Source organism: Salminus brasiliensis, chromosome 18 (assembly GCF_030463535.1).
Source record: "Salminus brasiliensis chromosome 18, fSalBra1.hap2, whole genome shotgun sequence".
Lineage (NCBI taxonomy): Eukaryota > Metazoa > Chordata > Actinopteri > Characiformes > Bryconidae > Salminus > Salminus brasiliensis.
In genome coordinates this window covers 24,729,123-24,753,015 of record NC_132895.1, presented here as the reverse complement: position 1 = coordinate 24,753,015, position 23,893 = coordinate 24,729,123, and the positions used below count along the sequence as shown (strand labels likewise).

Below are 23,893 nucleotides of genomic sequence, written 5' to 3'. Positions count from 1 at the left end.
ACAGAATTTAGGTACATAATTTGAATTTCCATTCGACAAAAAGCTTCATTTAAAAGAATCTAAGAAAACAGAGATCACATGCAGTGTCATAATTTACATCTTTATTTGTCAAACCAAACCAAAAAGTAATTTGTAACATTTGAAGCAAAAGATAAACGCCTATAGAAATATATGATACAGCTTCAACAGAAATCTGTGTAGCAATTTCAATAACATTTACAAAAGCTTAGAGAGAAAATTTACAAAACCTAGTTTTGTATCTACATCCTTAAAGACATATAAAAAAATCTACCAAACACCTTATTGCTCTCAAACCTCAGACAGTCTGGCAACGTGTGACATCATTTAAAGCTTTTGAAGATATAACAATTACACATACGTACAGAATTGAACTTTAGGCACAACGGGATGTTGGCATAGTTTCTCCCAGCCAACAGGAGCACTGATGACCTCACCACCATACCAGTGATGGCACCCTTATGTTTACTTAAAAGCTTGGCGGAAAAAACAAAAACAAAAAAAGATCCCTCTTAATAGGAAACTTCTGTACTACATAACATGAAAACAAAATAAAGACCATCCCAAATAAAAGATTTCCATTTTTAAAAGCCTGATATCCGTCCAAGTTCCTATGCCGCTGCTTATATGGAGCTCCGGTCTCTCCAGCTCTAGCTCTTTTTTTTGGTAACTGAACTGTAACTGTAGGGTATCCATATAAATGTTCCTCTGCTGGATAGAGGCCTACATTCCCTCTTGAGATCTAGTCAAAGGACGTGGAATGTGTCTGCGTGAGTTTCTCATTCTTAAAGTATAAAATTGCCTCATCCAATACAAAGTGTGTGCAGTGCATTTCCTTCAGAAGTACAGTATATCTCTCATTGCTCTTATGTAAAAAAAAAATGTTTAGAAACTGCAAGACATTATAAAAGTGAACAGAACAAACAAATATGGGGGCAAAATATTAAATCAACAAAGGGGCGTTACAATCCCTCCTCATCTTGGGAACAGGGAAACAAAAAACAAAAAAACCTATATTGCCAATTTCAGTACAAAATTAACTTTAGGAAATTTTGATCTTGTGTGTCAAAAATGGAAGCTTCTTTTGCACAGCAAAGTTCCTCTTCCATAACTTGTCACAAAAAAAATAAAAAAAAAATAATAAAGACTAGTTGCGGGTTGCTTTTTTGCCTTCTTTCATTTGATTGCTTTATCTAACTGAGGTATTTCTATGTTCTCTTTGACATGATATGAAGATTATCCCATACAGCAGTTCTGTAATGCTACAAGTAACAGTGTGCAGAGTGTCCAACAGAAATTCTCCCCTTATAAAAAAGACAAACAAAAAGACGCTGAGTCTGTATAGTCAACCTCCCACACATAAATATTACAGAGAGAAGCTTAAAATAAAAGGGTATTGCATCGGATCAAAAATCGATATAAGCGTGAACTGACTCCTGTCTAATGCTCAGCGGAAAACCAATAAGGACGTTTGTGATCTCTCAACGTAAAATACAGCCTAAAATAAGAGTACACACATCATTGGGCACCAGCTGTAAGCTAAAATAAAAGCACATGGCAAAATTATATAAATACAATTCAACAAATATATATTTCTATCTTTGGGGGGAAAAGGAAATTCCTTTTGGTTTTTAATAGTGTGTGCAACCCCGTCCCTCCTGTCCCTGTATGTGAAGAGGGAGCGTGAGTGTGTGTGTGTGTGTGTGTCTGTGTTCATGATCAGTGAACAGGAAGAGCTGAGATTGTAGAAGCCTGACGAGTTGTTCAGTCCTCCAGCTCCGCAGTCGTCTGCGTGCCTTTATCCCACGCTAAACTAACTCACAGAGAACCTACAGGTTTCAAAAAGACAGAGGATGTTTGTTTTTCCATCAGGGGATGCTCTGATAAAAGCTGCTAAAAGAGGAAGATAAAACAGCTGAGCCAAACCTAACCAAAAAGTAATTTGTAACATTTGAAGCAAAAGATAAACGCCTATAGAAATATATGATACAGCTTCAACAGAAATCTGTGTAGCAATTTCAATAACATTTACAAAAGCTTAGAGAGAAAATTGAACACTGATAAAAGCTGCTAAAAGAGGAAGATAAAACAGCTAAGCAACCTTTGAAGTGGCTGCTACACAATACAAGGACTATGGGAACTAAAAACTAGGCTTTTTGAAACCCCTGTCTAGGGTGGAGCGCTTTTACGTCAGCATCACGCTGCTTACCTGCGTACGGTTGCTACTGTTCTCATTTATTGAGCTTCTGACTGGTGGGTTGATGCATTTAGAACTGAATTTAGTTTCCTTTTCATCACACTGTTGAGGCAGCGACCACTTCTTTTAAAGGAGGTACCACTTTTATTGCAAAAATTTAATTCTATGACTGTTTTCCCAAAGTATTTGAATAATAAAGAAAACCACCAACTCCTAAACCATCAGTCGAGCATAGTTAGAGAACGCTAGAAAAACTCCCATTCTCTGTCTGATCAGGAGTATAGGATTATAGAAACAATGGGGTTGCCGTGGCTTTTATTTTCTGGCAGAAATCTAACTGCAAATCTACGAGATTATGGAGGCAGTTGAGCAAGTGTACTGTAGATTTTTCATGTCAACCTCACTTTTCTGAGAAAATATCTGATGTATTATCTTTTCCTATATGGTTGTTATGCTCATGTGAATGAGTCATAAGTCATTTTCGCATGTGTAGATATACATGAAGATAGGAATGAGATTTTCAAAAACACTGCTGCTGTGGGTGAAGTTTTTTTTTCCAAAAACAGTCTGATATACTCAGTCTTCTGTAAAAGTCTGATCATTTTGGTTGATTTTTGAAGTTGAAGTAAGTGAAGAAATAGTCAAACTCTGAACCTCAATTTTTCTGCACATTTTAGAACACAAATCTATTATTTACTATTATTAGTAAATTATTATTTTGTCTATTATTATCTATCTATTTATTATTATTAATATGATCTATTATTATTTTGATTGAACATACTGGGGGAAAATATATATATTTTTTTTATTAAAACATATGTAATGTGTCACTGCTTTTGATCAAACTACATTCAATGTTAAAATAAGGCAAATAAACAGTAATTCTTGTGAGCTGCTTTTCATTAACATTCAAAAGTGCAAATGAAACTAGGGATGTCCCGATCATTCAAAACTTTGTTTGGAAGCAACTTTATAAAAAGTATTATTTTAAACTTTATTGTGTTTAATTGTCTTATAGCTCAGTCTGACTGACCCCCTCCCCCTGACCATTCCCAGTTCTTTCAAAACACTGCAGTCAAAACACCTTGTGTGAGTGTGTTCATGTATAATGCTACACACTCTGAGCTGACTGCTGTTTCTATAGTGCTTTTTCACACCTGACTTTACAAATGAGTCCAAGTCCAAGACTGAGTAAGCTATTAAATGATTTGCTTTTCTAAACCGTGTGCATTAGCCTTCTTGATATGTTATATCTTCCCAAACGGATCTAATGGATTAAAATATCTTCATCATTGCTCAACCTACACCCAACTACAACCAAACTGTTTATTTTCTGCCATTTTTGTCCATGCTGGCAAAATCACCCAAACATTTCATGAATAAGTGAAGAGTTTAAATCCTCCTCCACTGACATTTTAAACAACTCTTTACCTGCTGTCCTGTGCGGCCGTTTACAACAAGGCTCTGAGCTACCCTCACCTAAAGTGTGCTTACTCAATCTTTCCATGCCACCTTATATAGTGCAGCAGTTATGTTCTGCTGTTGAAATGTACACAATGCAACTGCTGCACTATCTAAGATGGAATCAGTCAAAGCTGGATTGGATCGGGACATCCCAAAATGAAGCACATGTATGGATACATGAGGGGTGTGTATGTGTTTGTAAAGGAGGAAAACTGACCTCTGCACTCTCTCTAGGATGTGATTAATCATCTTGTCTGTAACCCCAGGACAGAGGTCCTCAGCAGCATGCATTGCATTCTCCAGGTCTTCAATCACAACCCTCTTCAAATCTCCATCCCTGTGCTGCAGCTTTAGCTGAGAGAAAGACCAGAATGAAAATTAACAATAACTATCACTATACTCAACCAACTGCTGCGACTTTCAGTAATAAACTAGAAACTATTTGGAAATTATTTGGGTGGTAGAGTGTATGCTGCATAGAATACCATGTGACATGTAGCATTGCAGTAGATGAAGAGCATTCAACATTCAATACCTTTTTAAATCAAAACAATTGTATATTGAATACAAGCAAGTGCTAGGATGTTTTAACAGAATTTGTCCCACAGCCAATGTGGAAATCCTGTATTTCTCTCAGATATATGATATGCAGAATTTATATGTATTGACATAATCCATATTTTAGGCCTCATACTGTTGCGTTGTGTATCTGGGTCGTAAGGTTTTTGAATGTCACTGTTTGCTTGGAACAGTCTGCCAGCCAAAAATAGCCAGCCAAATGTGGTACTATGGTCAGAAACCAACCACAAATGAAGGGTTCCATGATGACAAACACCAACTGTACATGGGAAAAATACAGTCTCTATATGCATACCTGTGAGCTAGCATCAAGATAAGTGTTTAATTAAGTGGTCAAGTAAGTGTATTTGTGCTGAGAACATACTCCACTTCTTTTCAAGACACCTGATCTACAAACAGTGACTAAGTGAAGGAGCACTCTGCAGATCTTACCACAGTACACGTCACCTTAGTAAAACAGTAGTAAAATGTTGTGGATTTAGAGAGGTTTGCCCTCATAGACATGCAAAAGCAGACTGTGCAATGCACACACTGATTTTAACAGACACACACAACCTAGGAACCACCTCTGTGGGACTGAATTGGATAATGGGAGCATGTTCTGATGTCAAGCACCAGCAGTTAGGCCTCCCAGTACGTTTCTGATTAGAACCTGACCACCAAAGGAACCCTAACTAGTTTTCCAGTGTAATTTCTATTAAGTCACCATCAGTTTCCAGCCACATGATTAAAAATCTCAGTGATTATAGTTCCACAGAACGACTGGAGTACTGTTACAGAAGATTATATAAAAAACACACACACCAACTACAGGGCAGTTAACCATTAGTATAGCAAAACTGGGGCAGATATCCTTTACCCATTCTCATTTATTTGTGTCATGTAAATTAGACGTTAGTTTAGAAAGGCAATGGAACAAACTCTGGATTTCCCCTTACCTCAGTAAATACCGGACCGATGACTGTGGCTAAGCTGGCTGATTTTTTCTGTACCTCTTGGTCCTGCAGGCAAGAGAAAGAGAGAGCAGAATTCAGTTCAGTGTAGTAATAACAGTTTCCTCACACATCAACTTGTTCATTTTATTCAATATCATCCAATCAAGACGCACCATTCCATTGGATTGATTGTCAGGCTTCTTCTTACGGACAGTGGTAAAGGACCACTCAGGGGACGAGTCGCTGTCCTTACTGCTGGGCTCCCTGTAAGGTCAAGCAGATCACACCCCAAAAGTTATTAAAACATTTTAAAAAGAAAAATAATCAGAGAGTCTTAGTAGGGTGGAGCTGTTGGATATTGCGATGAGATGATGAAAATAAATGACTGACCAGATGCAAGAAAGCCTCAAGAAAGCAATCACTGCAATGAGTGCAAAACCTAGTCCATTCATCATCAAATTTTTAACACAATGCAAGGACCAGCATCTAGATTTACAGAACAACGACTACACATACATGAATAGTGAATTAAACCATTAGGAATTAAAATCCTAGTTAAGACAGACATGCTAAGAGGTCTGCACACCCAGGTTAGCTACCACATTATTTAATATTAGCTACATCTCAGTGTTGTGGGTGGAATCGGGCCATTAAGACTGATCATGCTCTCCTTAAACAATGCAGCAGATTACTAATGATATCTACACTACGATCAGGAAAGCATTTTTTTGACACACTGCAATGCAATTTATCACAATAATATTGGTGTCATACTACCCAGTCCTAAAAGAGCAAGTAAGTAAATGTAGCCCTACTGAATTACATCACTGTGACGTTGCACCCTTTTGTAAAGGCTTTATCTTGGAAACCTGTATCACGACAGCAATAAAAATATGATTAGTCATGCCGCCCTACAGACAATCAAGCCAAGTGTGCAAAAGCCACAATGTGGCCACAGTGCCGAGGGCCGGAGGAACTACAAATGGCAACAAACATCAGTAATTAAATCTCCACCACATTTTGATGCTGAACATGCTCAGTAATTGCTTAGCTCTTATACACTTGGTCATTCAATAACATGACATTCCCTGTTTATCTTAGCTAATGTTAATCAAACCATTGAATTTAAAGTTGAACTATATTATAGACTGCAGGTTATTCTGATGTGAAAGAGCAGACAAAAAAACAGCACAATGTGCTGCAAAATTACCCTATTTATCTATGCAGTCGAATAGTTTTGTCATGAATAGGACATTGGGGTGACCTTTCGTGAATCTGTACAAATTAAAATAAAGCTTTATTCTTGACTAGATCTTGATTCCTTGATTTGAATTAATGCAAACAGCAGTTCATTAATACTATGCTACACTTTAATTTACTGGATATGTTTCTTCTGTCTGTAGGCTGTAGATTTTTTAATAAGTAAACCAATTCTTACCTTTTGTAAAGTGTGGAATGCTAATGCAGCATATGGAGACAACACAGCCAAGTGTCCCAAAGTGCCCAAATGCATTCATACACTGTTCCTGTCAAGAGTACCATCCACAACTGTACATAATGTAGTGATAGCAGGGACGTTTTCTGACACTCTGCAGATTAATGCTCAAGCCTAGGTGTCCACTTAGTGACTGGGTGCCCTCTGATTAGCCAGAGCATTGTATTTGTCTATTTATATTTAGAAACTGGAGTTGGTTAGTTGATTTGAAAAAGTTACCAAGACCAAGATTAAATTTTGTCAGATTATTTCATCCCTGCTGCTACAAGAACAGGGTTCAAATGAGGCTTAAATGAAGATCATTTGGAATCTTTAGTTTGTGTAAAAGGCAAACAGAGTACCGGTACTGTAAAGTGATTTTCACTTTCCAAAATGATCAGCAAATCCATTTAACTATTCAAATGTGATAAACAGCACTGACCACCATCTCTAATTGGTTATACAGTCACACATGTCCACCCCTTGCACACACTACTCAAGTTATACAAATCTGAACATTTTCTGCTCCTGACAATCAACTGTCCGACCATCAATTTGTAGCCTAGGGGCCCCTGATCACCTTAATACTCCACTGTCCACCTTAATACTCCAGTGTCCACAGTATTAAAATGTCCGACAACATGTTGATATTTTGCTATCATATGTTTGCAAAAAGTAATCAGCCTATAATAATTATACATTATTATTTCAGTGTCTTACTCTTCATTTAGGAGGGTGCCAGCATCCTGAGGAAGGGAAAAAGTAATTGGGCCAAATGAGTCACCTTTCGCCTCCCTGCACCCACACTTGTTTACATTTGAAGAAAGATAAAGAATGCCTTTAACCCACAATGTCTGTTAAACATGATTTCGGACCCAACTCCCTCACATACTCATACTATGCCTCTACATAAATTTAAATGAATAAAAAAATTAAATAATGAACAAATGCCTTCCCATTCACCAAATGTAATACATGGGAATGTGACTGCACCTTTATGGAACTTTATGAAAATTGTTTTATAAATTATTTTGAATTTAACCAACTTGATGGCCTTCTATGGCCGTACACCACAGTGTTCGGGACTTGTATGACTGCATTCCTGGAAGGCCTGAAGTTGCTCTAAAGCTAACCATTGGGTCTACCATTAGCACTTGTGTTGGGTAGTGGCAGCAACTTCACTATTCAAAACATCATGAGAGGATATAATATAACATCAAGTTCAACAGACCATTTGTTTATTATTACAGTAAAGGTGGATAAAGGTTGTGGAAAACTATGGTATCTGCCATCTCCATTATCTGATTCTCCTGAATGTACAACGCACAGCAGAAACTAGAATGCAATGCCGCTTCTGCAATGCTTTTTACATACAATTAATAACAAATAAGACCCAGAACAATGGAACCACACATTAGGATGTTATTAAGGTTACATATTTCGTTTGTTTAAGGGTAAATGCAGTATTTCACTCATTACACATCCAGTTTATAAGTTAATGAATACTGATACAGCCATCGGCACAAGCTTATCCATCATACACTGCTATACTTATATATATATTTTTCCACACGATTACTGCTTAGTATTTAGACAATAGGCATTTGTAGGTGTGTAGGAATGCTTCCTTCCACTTGCTGCAAAACTGGACTTATGCACTGTATTTGCTACTAGTTACCATTTTGAAGTTACCACAATGGTGCCTTCAGGCACCTAATGAAAGTCATTCAACCTGTATTTGAACAATCACCCAAAGGAGAGGGGGTGTGGACAGAAATTTACAATAGCTTTTCTTGACTTTTTTTGTTCCACTGTTTTGTCTACCCATTTTATTTGAACTTGGTCACGCAACGTTTCTAAACTCAATTAACACACGTAAATCACGTGTGGGCTTCCCAGTTTCAAGTATGAGGCATTCCACATGTCAAATGATAAAAACCTAATACAATTCTGTTGCAGTCAACAAAAAACTTTTAAGCTCAATCATGCCACAACAGCTGCAGTCATGTTGTAAAGATTTATAGACACCAGTGTAAAGATTTATAGTCATCTATGAAAGCAACATGGGGTGTGAATGGACAAAAGCTTCTTAAAGAAGAAAAAGACTCCATGTGTACTCACGAGTCAGAGTCTGAACTGGATTCTCCATCACTGTGGCCCTCAGCTTTCCAGCGCTTCAGCCTGTCTATTAGCTCTGTGAGGTAGGACGTCTTCTTGGCATTCTTAACAATGAACTTGTGCTTCAGGAGCTCTTTTGCAGTTGGCCTCTGGGGTGGGGTAGGGGAACAGAATCCAGAAGATTAAAAACTGTTATTGTCTGCCATCCTGCACAGTCTCTCATCTGGACTAGTACATACTGAATAAATGTTGCTGTAAATTTAACAGTAGACAATTGTCACAAATCGCCTATATTTAGTAGTTAGTGTCACTATTGTGAGATTTCAACTGTGCTTACAAATGTAGGGTCTTTGTTCAGACAGGAGTCCACAAACTCTTTGAAGGATTTGGAGAAGTCGCCATTGAGGGTGGGGGGTGTGTTCTTTGGGATATGGAAGAGAACCCTCATGGGGTGCATGTCTGAATTGGGTGGCTCTCCCTTGGCCAGTTCAATAGCGGTGATCCCCAGAGACCAGATATCAGCCTGAGAAGCAATCAAGGAAGACAATTATCAGATCAGCAGATTTAACAGAGTCTAAATTCATTTATCAATCAACAATACTGAAACCCTTGTCCTAGAGGAATCCCTGCTCTTCAAATTTCAGTATTTACCCAACTCTCAGCACACTTGATCCAGCTAATAAACAAGCCCTTCCTGAGATGAAGGTAGTGTGTTAAAGCAGGACACAAATAAAACATGCAGAAGAGAGGGTCCTCTACGACCAGGGCTGAGAACCACTGGCTTAAACTACAAAATAAAATAGTAACAGGTGTGCACATACAATGTGAGATCTAGGATTTACCCCAAAACTTACTTTAGAATCGTACGCAGACTGCTGGATGACCTCAGGGGCCATCCAGAAAGGCGTCCCCACAAACGTCTCCCTTTTGATCTGTGTGTCTGTGAGCTGTCCTGCCACACCAAAGTCCGCCAGCTTCACTTCACCAGACTCTGACAGCAGCACGTTGGCAGCTGGAGACCACACATACAATGATATCAGACTGACAGGTTTATCATGACTTAGGACATGAGAAATATATAAGCAGTGTAAGTAAGCACTGCTTGAGTAAGAAACAGACAAGTACAAAAATGTCAAGAATTTGAAGACGAGAAAAGAAATGGATGGAAAACAATGATCAGTCTCAGCTGCTAAAACAAACAAACAAATATTCATCGCCAAGAAAGGAACATCATCCTCAAGTATGTGTTACACTTTATTGTGATACAGACTAGAACATCTGAACAAAAATAAACACAAAATTACTCATCTAGCAGATACAGACCTCTGCCTTGGAAAGCCACACCAGTTTTACTCCTACTGTTGCTTTAGTAAATCTTATTGTGTTTGTTTTTGACATGGAGAGCCAACAACCTGGGGGGGGGGGGGGGTCGTCTTAAGGAATTGTACAGATTACCAGAGGTGCAAATTAAACCATAGAGCAGTTCGTTTGTTATACTTTAACCTTGTCTTTTACCTTCTGAAGCATTAATATACAAGGTCTGCAGTATGGCTCAGGCCTTGCCCAATTTTCTTTGATCAACCACAATAGGAATTTGTCCAGTCTTTTTGTTCATATGAAGTAAAGGGGCCAATAATTCTTGAGGAAACATTATCCGCTTGGACACTCTGTCTGAAATCAGACATTTGGCTAATTTATTATATAATCCAATGTGATTTATTTCTTTAACAAACCATCACAGACAATGCAAATATCAAAGTCAAAACACCAATCAGTGCAGCTATTCATAAACAAGCTTGACCCCAGTGTACCTTCCCCACCCAGATCAAACAAATGTAAAAACAAACAAGTCACACCCATTAGCCTGCGCAGACGCCAACATTTTCACACAGACATAAATACACAGAAAACGCAGACACACACACACACCTTTGATGTCCCTGTGGATCTTTTTCTCTGAGTGCAGGTAGTCAAGGCCTTTCAAAATCTCCTTTAGCATGGTGGCTATCTGGTACTCGTCAAAGGGCCCTGCCCGCAGCTGGACACAAAAACAGGCAATTGGGTTTTGCCACAGGGCACAGGCACAGCATGACCAGGTTAAAACTGTGAAAGACAAATCAACTAATAGTGCAGTCCTTACCAGGTCTAGAGCAGAACCTCCTCCGAGATATTCCATTATGATCCAAAGCTTACTGCCCTGCAGAGGAAAAAAAAATAATAATAATAATAATCAGACATGGGAACTCATGACAGGTAAAAGGAAAACAGGTTCCGGTCAATAATTAAACATTTTAATGATAGATTTAACACAGATCAACATAGACTAAGCACTGTTCTTCAGCAGATTCAGTTTTGTATTTTGACTGGATATGTTGCTCACCAACCCAATGTGAGAATGTCAGTCTATCTATACGGTCACCTATACTGTCCAGTAAGCGCCCATATTATTACATGCTGCAATTGTTAAACTGCTAGATTCAAATTATGTCAAAAAGTGAAAGGTTTTTGAGAGAGCTGACAACGTTTTTGCGACCTTAGTTTAAAAGCTAATGGAAAAAAAAGAAATATTGATATGCAAAAATAAATAAAAGAACTTAACCACTGACCTTTAAATGCATAAACTATTACCTGACAGTAATGGCAGCTCATTTCACTGTTCATCTGGTTCATCTGGCTTAGTACAACTCAAAAAATAAAATAACAGCCTAAAATCATGAGTGACATGTTGCATATATCACTTTAGTTTACTTTACTTTGTTTAATACTACTACTATTACTACTATACAAACTGTCCAATTAATAAACCGCACTGCAGTTGGAAAATAAAAATACAACACAGACTAATTCATGTATCAAGCATTATATTTGTCTTTCACCTTATGAAACAGTAATGTATAGGGGCAGCAGTAAAGGCCTGTCATGTCAATTACCTCACTGACTTACTGCACAATATACAGACATAAGGCAAAAACTAGCCTAATACACTAGATACTTGTCCCTCTTTTTCATCTCTCCCTCTCTCTTGCTCTCGCTCGCTCTCTCTCTCTTACACTCACCGAGGGGCTGACAAAATTCAGTAGGATTAGTCATGTCTAAGCAAACTTCTAGAAATACAGGTATTGCAACATAGCGTGGAGGGCTGTGTTAAGACTCATTCACATTACTGCGGCAGTGTTAAGTCTTCATGAGGAAGCAGACGAGCCAAGTCCAGAATAGCTCCACACAAATCTCAAGAAAACCACAGACTGACTCATACTGACATCTAGCAAGTAGGGCTGGACAACATCTAAAAATAATTATTAATAATTGGTAACAATAATTGCTCAAATGATTAATCCAATTCAAATCATCAACCATTATTAACATGAATGCAATCATTTATTTAACTGTTTAAGTTGGTTTTAATAACTGGTATTAAAATAGGCCTATAAAAGGTCATTCATTTTCTTTTCCCAACATATATCATTATTGTCTGTCAAAACATGGACATCAGGTTTGACAATCACTTATATATGATTTTATCACCCTATCGTCCAGCCCTAGCAGCTAAAGGCTAAGATCCAAAAGAAACAAAGCAGCTCCTACCTTTAAATAGGAGCCATAGTACTTTGTGACATGAGGGCTGTCACACTGGCTAAGGACGGTTATCTCCTGCTGGATGTCCTCGATCTCATCCTCTGCTTCCTCCAGGTCGATCGTTTTGATAGCAACCACATTCTGCGTGCGTCGGTCAATGCCCTTAAAGACCTCCCCAAATGAGCCTTTCCCGATGCGCTCCAATTTAGTAAACAGCTCCTCAGGATCTGCTCGAGGGTTCTAGAGAACAGAGGGCTTAGAGTTAGACATCGTCTAAAGGGTTTGAGGTAAAATATCACAGACACCCAGATGTGCAAGTCTCAATAGGGCAATTATTTTAAACTAGAGATGGTTGGACGGTGTAGTGGATAACAATTACACACATTTTTGCAAACAAAGCACCTCGTGGACCTGGCTTGTAACAACAGAAGCCATATGGTCTCCAACGCATCCTGTAGTGTAGATGCAGAACATTACTGAGTGCTTTTGTCTTTAAACACATGACCTTTCAACTTCTTCCCATATCTGAGGTCACATGATTTGTTGACAAATTGTTGCAGCCCTAATTTGGTAATGTGCCTGCTCCAAAACCTCATTCAGTTCCTCTGTTAAGCTAGGTGCATTTGAACAAGAAAATTCCCAGAGTCCACAACAAATGGTTACATAAGCCAAAAGTCACATCAACTCTTTCCATTTTTTTTTAATAAAATACAAAATAGTGAACAGTTATTCATCAAATTCTTCAAATATGGAATTAGGCACTTAATTAATAGCCATGGTTAAAACATCAAACTACCACCACAGACCTCTCAGGACTAGTTGACTAGCAGATTTTACTAACAGAGAGAGCAGTAATTTTATATACTGCACATTTCAGTGGCAGCTGTATTGTGGCATACTTGTTTGAAAGTGTCTTTTGTTGCAGAATCCAAACTACACTGTTTTATAATGGGGCTCATTATGTCTGTATTTCACCGCACCCTAAAACTACGTCAGACTGCTCTGACAGTGTCCTTTTAAACACACAAGCCCAGTGTTGGTGACACCGAACGCTGTGTGCTCAAGATTTTCATGCCAAGACTATCTGATTCAAATTATACATGCCTTAGGACTGGGGATATAATTAACCCACCTATGAAATGTACAACGGTAGTCAGACTGGAACCGAAGCGTTTAGCACACATTATAATAATTCTACAGGTGTATTCTTGAAACCTGTAGTGGAGCCAAAACTATAATGAATAATGTGAGCAGATTTTCTCAAACTTTAAGGCAATGCTGTACCAAGATTCAGCAAAACCACCTAAAGTTTCAACATTTGGACCCACGTCTGTACAGCTCCCCTCAGCTGCAAAAGCACAGAGCAGTGCAAACACGCAAAATGGAAATCTTCCCTGGCATGAAAGGGACGTCAGCTGCTTTGTGATGATAAGCCGGGCAGGGAGCTCTGGGTTTAGTTTGGCGCATGTGCTGTGAAGTCACATACGGTTCTTGCCCAACCCTCTGCCCTGAACATTAGCACCTAGTCAGCTCTGGGGCCAGCTGCCACCTGCTGCGCCCCTGTTGCTCAGACAACAGGACTGGGCTCTCGATGAACCTCTGAAACAAAATTGGTCGATAGAAGACAGATCCTTATAGACATACATTCAATACAGGTTAGAAAGACTTAAGGTTTTTCCAAACCTCCTCAAGAAAGTCACTCTACTGAGCTAAAATGATTACATGAGCACTTGTGGTTTGATACCAAGATAGCCACGACATGACCATGCAAAAAGCACAGGTTCACTGCAGGGCTGCACAATATTGAAAAGAAAAAAAAAAAACGCCATTGCAATATTTTGTTTTGTGCGATATATAATGTTATATTACAAGTATGTCAAAAAATATACAGAAATGTCATCAGACGTCAGTAATATATATATTACACATACATACATATATACATACACACATCAGATATAATCTCCCTCTGGTAGATCTGTCATGGAAAATGAGAACAGTGCAGATTATCCTTTTGTATCAAGCTGAAAAAAAAGTTGTAGCATTACATGTTTGATTTTAAGTACCCATCGTTGAAAGTCCTGTGATATGACAATACACAGCCCCTTTAGTCAGACCGAGTGACAAAACATTCTGCAACACAGTTGCGTTTATTAGGAAGAACTACCAAACCACTGAAACAAGCGACTATCCGCTCAAGTTAAAGGTAGTTGGACTCAACAGCAATCCAGCCCCATAAGAAGCAGCGTTCCATGGACAGCGAGGTGTAGCCAGGGACTTCCAGCTAACTGAGGCTCAAATCACACCCGTTTAGAGGATAAGGCCTCATATCTCTGAGCACAGAGTCGAGTGAAACGTCTCAGGAGTGTTTTCTACTGTCTTCAGCTCATTTTGTAGACTTGTTCATCCAGGTTGGCTTGCTTTTCCTCTTACTTGAACTTAATTAAATTGTATATTGGTGTCATTGTAAGACAACTATTGGGCTGCAACAAATTACTATTTTGACAGTCGAATGATCTTTTGATTGTTGAAGCAAATTATCGATTATTCGGAATATGAATCTATAAATGACCAAATAACTGGAGTTCGTTTTAAGCATTTGCTAACTAACAATGTGTGGAGTTTTACCCTGGCTCTTGTAACACAGTATTTACACACAGTAACGGTTCTATCCATACAATCTGACAGACAGCTGCTCAGTCTGTATGTTTTCACTGCAGCTCTGCATCCAGATGAAGTTAATTATAACTGTAGAAATTAACAGGTAAACTTTATTACACACTGTCAGGATTAAACTTTGGTGATAAATGTATGCTTTACGTGCATCCCAAACTGTTCCTAGTTAGCGCGAGAAACACGTGCGATTACACTGCCAACTAATCGACTATTAAATTAGCCCAATAACTTGGTCCTTGATAATTATTTACTAAGCCGATTAGCCTGTTAGATCCCAGGTACCATGTAAGCTTGGGGGCGCGGGCGACATATTGCCTTGTTGCTAGTGTTCGATCAAGACACTTAGAAGACAATTATAAACATAAAAAAGGGCCATCTGATACTGTACAATTACTACATCATTAAACAGCCCTGTTTCTTACTAACTAAGAACTTATCCAAGTGACTGCATGTAAAAGGAGTTAATGATAAACAATACTACAGCTAGCACAAATTCTCACCGGATAGGTAGAGACAAGTCTTTTTGCCCTACAGGTGTGCCTCCATAATGACCTCAGCCCTGTTCATTAGAACACCAGCACTGCCACACCAAAGGAGCGGCTCGGAGAGGCAGCCGTACAGCAAGCAGTCTCTGAGAAGACGCTCTCTGCCAGCCTGAGTCAGAGGGTGGAGCAGCAGCAAGCTGTATCCTGCTTCACAGCTTGCATGTGAGTCTGTCTCCTCCTGATAAAAAAACTCCAGGCACCGGCCTGCAGCTCCGCTTAATGACTGGGCTATCTGTTGGCTAATGAGATCACGAGGGAGTTTTGTTCGTGCCCAGCAAGATTTAATAGGCAACTGCATTTCCTGTGCAGATCTGTGGCTGCAATCCATGAAGTGACAAAATAATTCCCACGGCGGGCCCAGTCTGTTGTATGTTCCGGCACACGTACAGGGGCACGGCTGCGGTCGGAGGTGTACATATTTTTAGGCTTTTCCTTAAATCATTAATCATTAAATCAACACAGGGTCATAACTAGGGCTGTGCGATATGGTAAAAATATAATGTCACGATATTCAAAGACATTTTTCACAATACATGCAATCACTAAAGACTAGATAAAGATTTTTTAAAACTGCTATTGGATACTTTCCTATACAGAGTACAGTGATTTTTATTCAACATCTGCTGCTCTTCATCTAATTAAACCAGTCTAATTCCACTGTTGGTAATGAAACCTGCAGCTGATCAGCGTTTACTAAGCACTAACACTATCCTCGATATGCTATGAAAAGCGTATTGTTGTCATAACAATAAAATATCGTCATATTGCCCAGCTCTAGTCATAACTACACAGTGAAAACTTTCCATACACCCACATCCAGTTGTGCTGTAATGGCATTTTAACTTAGGTCACCAAGGTCTCTTAACTTTCTGTTAGTGATCATGCTTGACAGCAGCTGGTAGCTTCTCTATGCTCATATTAAAGTAGTTTGTTGGACAGCACTCATTGAACTAACCAACACACGGTACAACGGGAAAGTCGAAGGAGCTCAAAGCAGATCTGAGAAGGGTGCTTGTAGGGTGATCTGGTAATCAACCCAAGAACCTGCTTTCATGCATAAGCTGCTGGAATACCAGTATCACTGTCTATAGTTAAGCAATTCTGCCATCCAAGAAAGAAGCCCCTGCTCCAAATAACACACTTTCCAAGAGAAAGAAAAAACCTTCTGGAGCAATGTTTTAAAGTTTAAGCCAAAATATTGGCATTTACGGTTTTGGCACTGGTGCACTTTAAAAATGAATGGGAAAAAAAAATAGTATTTTAAAATAGCCTCAAATCATCAGACAGACAGTTGAAGAAAACCGGGTGTTCCAACACAACACAATGACCCCAAACACACATCTAAGGATGATGTGGAATGAATAAAGTAAGCGAACATTAAGCTTTTGGAAGGGCCTTCTCAAAGTCTGACCTCAGCCCCACTAAAAAAAATGTGAAATGTGCTGGATTTGCGCCAGCAACAAATTCACTGAATTCTGCCAAGAAGAGTGGTCAAATATCTGCCAGACGCTTGTCGACTGCTACCAAGAACATGTGGTCAAGGTGCAACTTGCTAAGGAACATAAGGTACTAGGCTGTTTGTATATTTTAGTCCCTGTATTTATAATTTTTACCCGTTAAGATTATGAAAAAACCAAAGCCTTGTTTTGTTTTTATATTACTAGAGGTGTTGTACACTCATTCTATCCAGAAAAAGAAACAGTAGAAAGGAAATCATTAAAAGCTCAATATTCTTATGACAATTTCTACAAAAACAAAATAAAGACTATCCATAAAGCAGGTTAATGTGTTGTGCAGGGTTGTGCAGTATCCACTTTTCCTCATACTGTATCAGTATTACCACAATATACGGTATTTTGATACGTTCAGTTTATGCACAGGTTGAAAAACTAAGTGGACAAGTGCAAATTTATGTTAGTCAAGTGTTTATTCATACACAGCAGTTTAGCAATACAAGGATCAATGTATCGGCTTATTTTCAGTCAAATATGCAACAGGTCGATATTTCTTCAACTTAGCCAATTTTACGGAGGCTGCTGCAGCTTTCCGCTAGGCCCCACTGTCACAGGACCCTGCCGTTCCTCCATCAACCGTTTGATGGTAATCCGGATCTCACACACTGCTACAGAAGCCCATTAGAGCCAGTGTTGAATGCTGCTCTGTGTGCTGATTGTGTGTTTGATTCCTAAAAGTAAAGTACATTTAATCCTAATAAAGAAGGCAGGAACATTACAGAAGCCCTGCACGATGATGCCCTACCAAGTTTCCATGGAAAGGTTTATGTGGCATCCAGCCCTGCCCTCGAACGGGTCTGAAAAACACTGATTGGTCCATAGTAATAACTTACAATGAGTGGCATTTACATGACTTCCATAAAATTTGATCCTGCCTTATTTTAAAACCCCCAAATTATTCAATAAATGTAAAATCGTCATCTGATAAATACACGTTTAACTGCTCGAGAAAGAGAGAGAGAGAAGCTTGTTAGCAGGATAACAGTCTGTTCACCACAGAACAAATTCAAGTCTGGCTGACAAAAAAAAAAGACCACTTAGTGTTACTCCCAACCATTCCATGGTTTCTGTGGCCCACTCGCTACACTAGCCTTTGCCTAACTAGCTCAGCTACAGCTCCACCAAGTACCAGACAGTGCAGTTCAGCCACGGACACACCGAAGTATTAACGATTAAAGCTGTCGAGCAAAGTCGAGTGTCCAGTGTTGGTCATTGAGCGCAGTGTTTGGACTCGTAGCTCATTAGCCAGCATGCTAAACACCAAAGCAAATACCATGTTCCAGCTAACTGAGGCTCAAATCACACGTTTAGAGGATAAGGCCTTATATCTGAGAGCACGACTATTTTCAGGCACATTATTAGACTGGTTCCCTTCCAGGTTTCCTTGATTTCTCTTTTAGTCTAAATAAGTGTTGCAAAACTTTTTTCTTCCCTACTGTTTTCAGAGTGTGACACCACCAATCAGTGAGCTTCCACAGCGCACCCACTCTTGCTCTCTTAAATGCACATGAGGAAATAGCTATTTTGGCCCTGTACTAGACAAACAGAGAACAGAAATCAGACGTGTCATAATTTAGAAATACTTAATTTAGAGATACTGTCAACATTTTAAATAGTGCAGTATATGGTACTACCATTTAAACAGTGCAGTATATGGTACTACCTGTGGCAGGCCTAGTAGCAACAGCTGTAATGTTAGCTTGAGGTATTTTCTTACTCGTGCCATTAAACAGAAAAATATAAAATAGCTGAAGACACCCATGGGCGAGTCCATCTTTGCAATGTGTCAACTCATGCAACATATTTCCACAACTGATTACACCTTTTTCCACATTCTTATTTGCTTTTTTTTATTTTTGCAGTTTTATTTTAATTTTAACAGCTATAATGTCACCGATACAGATCGTCACACATCCAGATCTCAAAACATTGTGATACTAGGGATGCCTCAATCCCAATCCAATTTACCAGTAAATACCCTCTGGGATCATCTAGGTGTCATTAACGGAAATATTTCATAGCCCACAGCAGTGAGGAGCATTTTAGGTTATAGTCTGCATTCAGGAACTATTTTGCAGTTAAATTTAAAAACTACAGATGCATCAGTCTGATCGGGTATCGGATAATTAGGCTGATCTATGGGTCTGATCCAGTCACTGAACCTTAAAGTTTATGTATGGTATCAGAAGAAAAGAAGAAAAAGTTGTGTTGGTGCATCCCTAACAAAACCTGAACATAATGTCTGTTTCTCGTGCTAGAGTTTGAGCTGTGTTTCTTCCAAATGTTTGACTATTTTCTGCCTTTTTTGCCCAGGTTGCTCCAAATCTATGTGAGGATCTCCCTCCCATGTCTTTAATTATCTTGAATACTCTTTGCATTAAAGCGTGTTAAAAAAAAAAAAGAAACTGTTGTGGAAACACCTCCTTTTACCAGCAAGAGTACTGCATGCATTTCTTGGATCCTAAACCAGTACTGAACAGTGCATGAACAATCAAGGAGGAGCAGGCTAACACAGTCGCTATACAAAAAAGAAATTATGGCATATTTACAACATTTTAAATCAGTAGCCGAGAGTGTAGCACTATATGAAAAAAAAAAAAAGTGATCCCACTGTAGCATTTTAAAGTTACGGGGAGCTGATCGATTAGGGAGGCCAGTCAGACTGGATTACAAAATACTTTAAACTATATATACACTATATTACTATTTATATAACTTATATAATACTAATATATATTACTTTTATATTCTAACTTTTTTAAATATTAAAACACTTTGGCTACCAAAAAAGTTGGCTACCAAACAAAATAATTCAGTCCACAATATCACATTACACAAACTGTTTACTAAAAAAAGAAAAGTGATTGGACAGATCAGGCTCATCGTTAATTTTGACACCTTCACCATACAATACAACATGTGGCTTCCACATTTCTCCTTTACCTCCAAACAACAGACCAATACATTTGCCTAAAAATCTTGATTCACCTGTGGCACACAGCTTTAGGATGCCAACTACAGGCAAATGGAGTGTGTGAAACATAACCCTAAGGCCACACCCAGGCATTGTGCATCAGCGAGACACTCCTTTAGCTTCAGAGCCCGTCTACAGGAAACTAATACATCGCACCTGTCAGCAGAGGCTGCACCGCCTCCTAAAAGGTGAGCCATGGACTTTGAACCCCAGCGTAACTCACAGAATAAACACTAAAGAGGCAAGGTAGACGATTAAAATAGCACTCCATTGCCAACTGCGATGCATAATGATTAACATTATAACCTGGCTATGTTGAACCATTACAGCCATTTAGTCACGGCATGGCAACGAAGCTGGCGTCAAAGCCGGCGCTAGTCGGCCCAGCTCCAAATGCCCGAGTTCAACCGGAGAAGTCTGTGACCTTGCAGATCCATGTCTTAAATTTAAGGAGGAAGACAAGGACAAGTGTACAGTTTAAATGTTGCCCAATGGCGTACAATTGTGTCAGTGACCACAATGACACTGAGCAGCAAAGATGTTTCCTGTGCCGAAATTCAGACCATCACAAGTCACAAACCGCCTGTGGATAATCATTCCTTCGACTGATGGGGAGTTGACCAGGAGGTAGGACAAGGCCCAGCACAGGTGCAGGTCTGACAGACAAATAAGGGCTCTCATAAGCTGTGGCGTGGAGAGAGCAGCACAGATAACCAGAAATAGTACTGCCCAGTGGGAGGTCTGCTGAATTTAGAAAAGTCATAGTGACAAATAGAGCATGTAGCAATTTCTACAGTACGTTTAGCAGCCAATAACTCCACGAACCTCAGCAGGAATATGAACCGTTGTGTGTCATAGGTGTTACCAAACTGACAGCTGTTCAAAGTGGTCTGCTGAAACGTGTCTGGAACTGGGAAAGACTGCTTGGTGTTTACTCCACCAAATAACAACTGTTAAGTCAGTGTGGTTTTAGACTTCTCAGCAACAGGTCCTTACTACTACTACTACTACTACTACCACCACCTGTGGGATTGAACAGTGTCTACTGACTCCTTAATCCCAACAAATGAGGTTCTAACAAGTCTAGGACATTCTGTATGTACCTGTCCCTGTCCCTGTCCCCAAAGGGACTGCCAGTGATCAGCAGACTCAGGAAGCCTCCTTCCACTACATTCACTCTCAATACACCTTCTACTAGGCCGACTCAATACTAACCCGACAAGAAGACACAAGGTAGAAGACGTTAAATCAAGCCTGTTCCTCTGACATTCAGGCTGTGGGACTGTACATTTTTCGTCGTACAGCAGTAAAGGGCTGCTCCAGGTAAAGGTGTGAGGGCCCCGCTGCCTTCAACTCACCTGCATTCCAGGAACTTGAACAGCTACCGGCGAATGGGCCATCTTCACAGAGTCCTCAGAGCACAGCCGACGAGTTCTTTATACTGTTTTTTTTTTACCTCAAACTTAACCTCCAACTATCCAAGTCACCCCTTAACAGTTTGCCCGTCCGCGAAAGTCTTCAGAGTGGTTAGCCACCAGGCTACCTTGGTAGGTAGCTAGCTTAGCTGTAGCTAACGAGTTGGCTAGCTAGCGTTCAATCCGCAAAACTCTCAACTTTTAAAGTAGTACACGGCCGAGAATTACCATGGCTTCCTCGGTCAACTCGACTTTTACGCTTCCTAAAACAGTTCCCGAGTGTTTCAGTAAACGTCCAGCGCACCGTTACATGCTTTTCAGTAAGGCTGGATAAACTTCGACTTCAAAAGAGTGCTGCGGACGCCATGTTTGAACCTGCGTTGTAACTTGTTTTCTGCTCGGCCCGTCGGGTGGAGCCCAGCGCGCGCGCACACGCGCACACACACACACACACACACACACTCTCTCCCTCTCTCCCTCTCTCTCTCTCTCACACACACACTACATGAAAATACGTCAGTCATACCCAACTGCCACCCATAACTTCTGGCAGTGTTTATTGTACCTAAAGCCTCAACTGTTCAGTAATTTCACCACGAATAGTCCACCTTAACACGACCCTCCACTCCTGAGGTGACTGCACTGACCACACTCGCTCAGGCCCACAGAGCCCCGCGCAAGTTCGGATTATTTATTGAAAATAATAATAATAATAAAAAATCCTAAAAACTGCGCACATTCGAGTGGAATATTATCTTTAAATATTATTTGTATTAAATAAATAAATAAATAAATAATTTATTTTAATATTTTTTTTCATGGAGGAGTCAAGAGGAGTCATGCAGAAAAGAACCCTTTGAAAAGGGTAAACTATGGTGGTAGACAGCATCTTAGCATCCATCAAATGGTTGATAATTTATTTTAATATATATTTTTTTTCCGGTTTACCTTCATTCAGTTCTGTTGCTGATCATCACCTGGACCAAGGGTGGGCGATATGGCAAAATACACTCAGATAGCAGCCGATTCTAGGCCAAATATTAACCAGTTATGGCACTAACAGGTCAGTTTAGCAATGGCAAGTGTATTTGGGGCCAAAACTGGCCCATCTGCACCAGCCACATTACAGCTATATCGTGGCCTTTGAACTCCGGCCCTCGTGCGTCCATGTCCATGGGAAATGTTTATGCAGCACTTCTATTATGGCCCCAAACAGGCCCAACTTCATCCAGCTGTGGCTCTGTTCTAGCATCCTGTGTAAGTGTAGGCCAGAATGGAGCCATGAGTCTATATGTCCAAATGTTTGTGGACACCCATTGCTGACACAAATATGAATAGGACTCTCTGAGCAGGCATGGGCTAGATGGGTATAAAGCCCCCCTGCATTGAGCTGTGGAGCAGTGGAACTGTGCTCTGTGGAGTGATGGATGGTGCTCCAGCCAATACCTTTGGGATGAGTTGGGGATGAGGTGGGGTTGTAATCATTCAGTGCTCCAAAATCTAGTAGAAAGCCTTCCCTGGACAGTAGAGACAGTTCCTCCAACAAAAGCAGGATACAGCAGAAACAATGAATGAGCAGGTGTCCCGATACTTTTGTCTTATATGGAAATCATGATATTTTGTGGCAGATTGAAAAGATGCATGCACAAGGATTCTTTTGTGATGTGATGACATTACATTGGAGAATAATCAGAGATTAAACAGGACACTTTCTTTTCTCGCAGTTTAACAGGCCCATAACTCACAGCAATGTGATATGTGATTTCTGACTGTTTATGGACAGATATTTTTCCAGATGCACTCTGATGACAGTACTGAACTGAGTTGTATTTATAAATCACAGACTTCACACCTGTAGTATTTCAGTCTTTCTCATGGAGGCTGTAATTCTGCTGCATTTAGTAATGGATAAACAAGTAGCAGATAACCAAGCAAAAGTACAGCCTTCACATAGCACATCTACTTTCAACCTAGTGTTACGCCTAAGCCTTGCCAGAAAAATTGTATATACCCCTAATGTAAATTCTGAAAATATAATTGTACATTTTTATTCATTCGATTCATTAAAAGAGTACTACTCTGTGGCCAAAACTAAATTGGTCATGTTTACATTTTGCTTGTATTATCTTAGCAAGCATTTTTAGCATTTTTTACTCCCTCTATCTGTTACAAATAGCCCACCTACACTCATATAAATAAAGGTGCTTCAAGGGGTTTCGCACATGAGATCAAGCTGCCTGTAATGCTCCATCCGGAGCATGTTTTATCTTTAAGATAGAACAGAAGATTCCTGCATTTTAGGGATGCGCTGTATGTTGTGGGAAGACTAATCAGTGGACAGATTTGATGAATCAGTACAATTAAAGATGACTGTAGTGTCACATTCGAAGCTATACGTTTGGATC

The 23,893-nt window shown here is 39.6% G+C and overlaps 1 protein-coding gene across 3 annotated transcripts; it reads right to left on the bottom strand.

Annotated features, from left to right (window-relative positions):
* Positions 1–86: 86 nt before the first annotated feature.
* stk26 (serine/threonine protein kinase 26) lies at positions 87–22,991 on the bottom strand. Of its 3 annotated transcripts, none has more exons than XM_072661761.1 (11): positions 21,432–21,870; positions 12,374–12,604; positions 10,929–10,985; positions 10,718–10,826; positions 9,643–9,800; positions 9,126–9,311; positions 8,792–8,937; positions 5,370–5,460; positions 5,200–5,262; positions 3,900–4,036; positions 87–1,847 (listed from the first exon to the last, which is right to left on the bottom strand). In XM_072661761.1, the coding sequence occupies exons 1-11, from the start codon at positions 21,471–21,473 to the stop codon at positions 1,832–1,834; spliced, it is 1,236 nt and encodes a 411-aa protein (XP_072517862.1). In that variant the 5' UTR covers positions 21,474–21,870; the 3' UTR covers positions 87–1,831. The 3 variants fall into 3 exon arrangements, with proteins under 3 accessions (XP_072517862.1, XP_072517861.1, XP_072517860.1); XM_072661760.1 differs by lacking the exon at positions 21,432–21,870 and adding an exon at positions 22,935–22,991 and having other exon boundaries at positions 1,825–1,911; XM_072661759.1 differs by having other exon boundaries at positions 1,825–1,911.
* Between the last annotated feature and the right edge of the window lie 902 nt (positions 22,992–23,893).